The sequence below is a fragment of the Rhagoletis pomonella genome, unplaced genomic scaffold, assembly GCF_013731165.1.
Source record: "Rhagoletis pomonella isolate Grant_MI unplaced genomic scaffold, Rhpom_1.0 Rhpom_scaffold_00001, whole genome shotgun sequence".
Classification (NCBI taxonomy): Eukaryota; Metazoa; Arthropoda; class Insecta; order Diptera; family Tephritidae; genus Rhagoletis; species Rhagoletis pomonella.
Window position 1 is genome coordinate 50502247 of NW_023458555.1, and position 3841 is coordinate 50506087.

Here is a 3841-nt window from a genome sequence, read left to right on the forward strand (position 1 = left end):
AAGTCCAGTTCCGTAGATGTAATCTCCTCGTTCATCAAAAGTATCTGTGAAGATGCAAACAATTGGGTTTTATAAGTTGAAATTACAAACCAAATTTTTAATAATTAAATGATAGTAAGTACCTGAAAAGCCATTTGCGATGCGAATATGAGCTTATCGCATTCGAATAGACCTCTCGAAGTGTATTGAAATACGGAATAACTTATACAATCGATTAGATTAGAAACACGTGCATCTAAAGTTTCGCCGGGATCGGCGCGTGCAATGGCCTTTTGGAAAACTACACTAAAAGCCTGAAAAGCAAAGAAATTCATTTAAAAACCGAAGTTATTACTGGGTTTAAAAAAACCAATTAGTATTATGATACTTTCAGTGGCAATTGCGGTTCGGAAGTTATGCATTATGCCTTTCCCCTTTGACCTTTGTAAATCAGAGCTTGAGAAGATAATCGTTCCCCAAGGTGTATCAGTCTGCGATTCATGTTACGTGGGCAGTCGCATAGAATATGTTTTGGAGTTTCGTTTACCAACCCACACAACCAGCAGTGCGTGTCTATATCAAACTCCATTTTATTCGAATGTTACCTTAACTTGCAGTGTCCTGTCAGGTAGCTTGAAAGAGTCTCAAGGCCCTCCCGGCTAGTTTCTAGCAGTCTTTTAGTCTTCCGCCTAGAAGCAATTTATTTGATTGCCACATTCTCTTTGACTACCGCCAGTGCGCAGTAATCTGAGATTCTTCCTAGCTCTGAAGTGGCTCTGCAGTGTATCCCTTAGATGTAACGTAGAAAGGCTCGAGACTACGCAATCGCATTTGGGTTCCACATTTAGCCTTTACGTTGCCTTCAAACACTTAATATCCACCACTCACCACTGCTTTACTCTATTGTAAGGTTCTAGGTTGTACAAATGAATTTTACAACTGTCAACAAGATGAGTCTAAGACCTTAAATGCTGCCTGACTCTCCGATGTAATATTTGTGCTGGCCTCATTTGTTCTTCTACGAAGATATTCTTGAGCACAGACTTCGACTGCGAAGACTTCCCCAGGAATATGGTTGGGTATGTGAACATTAGCAGACTTTTCCGGAATCTTGGTCCAAGTACGCCTGCCCCAATACTCCATCGGTCATCTTAAATCCGTAAGTATTATAAACCCGGGACTATTTGTCAATTAAAAATGTTATCGCTTTACAGCAGTCCTTTTCAGGAATTCTGAGCTTGCAGGACTTGTAGAAGGATGAGCGCTGGGAGCTTGATTGCGGTGTCATCTAGGAATGGCTTGAGAGCCTCCAAATGACCCCGAAGATCCCCAATTTGTATGCTGATTTTGTCGGGCAGCCATAGGGTGCTCTATTAGATCTCCTTTTCAATCAGAATAGACAGTGACGGAATGCCTGTAATGATACCAAGGGCATCCGTGTCACAGGTGCCCATAGCTTCTGTGATGTCACGAGATGTAGTTTGCTCAAGGTAGCACCCGCGCTTACTTGCTTTGGTTTGCACCACCAAGACAGAGCCAATAGGTTGGTTTACGTGATATTCCCCAATTTTACCATGAAGTATCTGACAGGTTCTGGGAGTTCATCAACAACCAGTGCCCATGGTAGCTCTCTTTATATCGCTACTTAAGGACACTCACAATTGCAATGGCAAGGATAAGAACTGAATACTACAGAGATCACTCGGTTTCGGGGTTGGGACAATGGCTTCCATATATAAGTTTCAGGAAACCAAAATTTTAAGGTGCTGGAGTACGTTAAAGCTAAAACTAAATTAATGTATGACAAACTCTCCGAATTCATGAGGTATATTACGCGTGGAATCATTTAGAGAACAAAAAGACGTCGAAAGGGCACGGCTTAGTGACCACTCTCACTAAGAGGAAAAATTAGCGCTTAAGGTGGCTGGGTCGATCCAATAACGTAGTTCATAATTTTTTATATTAGCTGTATTTTTTTGTAAGCGAGCGACAAAAGAACGTTCAACTCGGGTAAAATTTCCTTTTAGCTACTTAAGCAACCCTGCTGGTAGCTGACAAGAAACATGTGACTAGTTTAACGGGATTTAGACACAAAAAACAATAGAAATTAGTTATTATGCGAGGTATTTGCATAATATATATACTTATTTCAAATATATATCATGTATATACGAAAGCAAAAATTCCCCTCTCCAATTTCCCAGTAACAATTCACAATAGAGCAGTTTTGTCACTTAACAACACTACTCTTCAGGTCGCGTATTTTTTAACCGACCTGGCTGAACTCGGATAAATAGCCGAGTATGTGTTGTTGCTTTGCGTGTATTTCGTCATTTAAGCGAGTGTTCTTTTGTAGCTCGGTTGCAAAAGAATGGACCTAATATATGATTAGATTAGATAGATAAATGTAGATAGATATAAGTAAAGTAAGCTAATTTTTACGAAAATTTTTTGAATTTGTTTTTTAATTGCATTAATTTTTAAGGCAGTGGCTCTCGATTGGTACATTTGGACAGAATAGTACATTTTTGTATTGAGCTATTGGTACAAAATAAAAAAATAGGAATTTTTTTTGTATTCAAAAGATTGGTACAATACAGCGATGTCCTATTGAAAAATTTCAACAAATTAATTTTCCTGATAGGGATAAAGAAAAATATTTGGGTATTCACACAATTGGGATACGATATGCACCAAATTTTGGCAAATACCCAATCGTGTGACACTGCCTTTAAACTTGTATTTACACGGATGTTGTTAAAGATTGAACTATAAAAAAATAACCAGAATTAACTAACAACAAAAATAATATTTTAAAACTTGTGAAAATTTGGTGCGGCTATAATTTTTTCGTCTACTGTACATTAGACTGCATCACCAAAAAAAAGTTGCGGCTTTTCTGGCGGGACTACCAAACCTAGTATATTTTAAGACTTCTACCAAAATATTTGGGGAAAATGTTAAGATTTTTTGGAAAACATCCCCTCAGATGACAAAGCAGTTTAAGCTTAAAAAAAATCTACATAAAACTATTAAAAAATTGTATGAACGGAATCATAATGAGATTTTTGATGATGTTTTTTAACTTTTTTCAAAGATTTGTGTAAGAAAGAGTTGAATAACTGCTTCAAAACTTTACCGATATAGACTTGTGAGGGATCAGTGTGAAGGTATTTTCTCTCCCTTTTTACTTCTTTGCGAAAAAAAACCTCATTCATGTCCCAAATTTTTCTTTATCAAATACCAACACAACTTAATTCAACTTAATTCAGCACGCGTTTATCTTACCTTCCTCTTTCATACTTTGAATGAGCTCATTCGCAAAGAAATTAGAAGGGCGAGAAAATTCCTTACCAATGATAACTCATATGTCTAAATTGGTAAGATTTTGGCTTAGTTATTCAAGTTTTTCTTAAACCAGTCTTTGAAAAAAGTTCAAAAACAGCATCAAAAATCTCATTATTATGATTCCGCAGAACATTTTTTTAAATATTTTTATACAAACCTTTTAAGCTTAAACTGTTTAGTCATCTGACATAATTTTTTCAAAAAATATTAAAAAAAAACTTTTTATTGATAAAAAAAACTTAATTTTTGGAGGTCCAGCTCACGTAAAACCTTAATATTTTTGCGGGATATTTCGGTGGAAGCCTTAAAATATAAAAAGGTCAATATATCAATTTATGTAGGCGTTATACTTTCTAAGACATTTGCAATTTCAGTAAAAAATTAATTAATTAATGTATTTATTAATTTTATTTTTTGAGCACATTGAACTTTGATGGCGAGCCTTGACCAAAAATTGTCATCTATAGCACAGATTGTTTTTAGAGCAAAATGAACCATATTTTTGCTATTATCA

The 3841-nt window shown here is 35.9% G+C and overlaps 1 protein-coding gene across 1 annotated transcript in view; it reads right to left on the bottom strand.

Annotated features, from left to right (window-relative positions):
* Positions 1-3841, bottom strand: part of LOC118748469 (dynein beta chain, ciliary) — a 77548-nt gene that overhangs the window by 23620 nt on the left and 50087 nt on the right. Inside the window, exon 24 of the mRNA XM_036482969.1 lies at positions 123-293. Coding sequence (XP_036338862.1) covers positions 123-293 — 171 coding nt within the window. The remainder of the gene's footprint in view (positions 1-122; positions 294-3841) is intronic.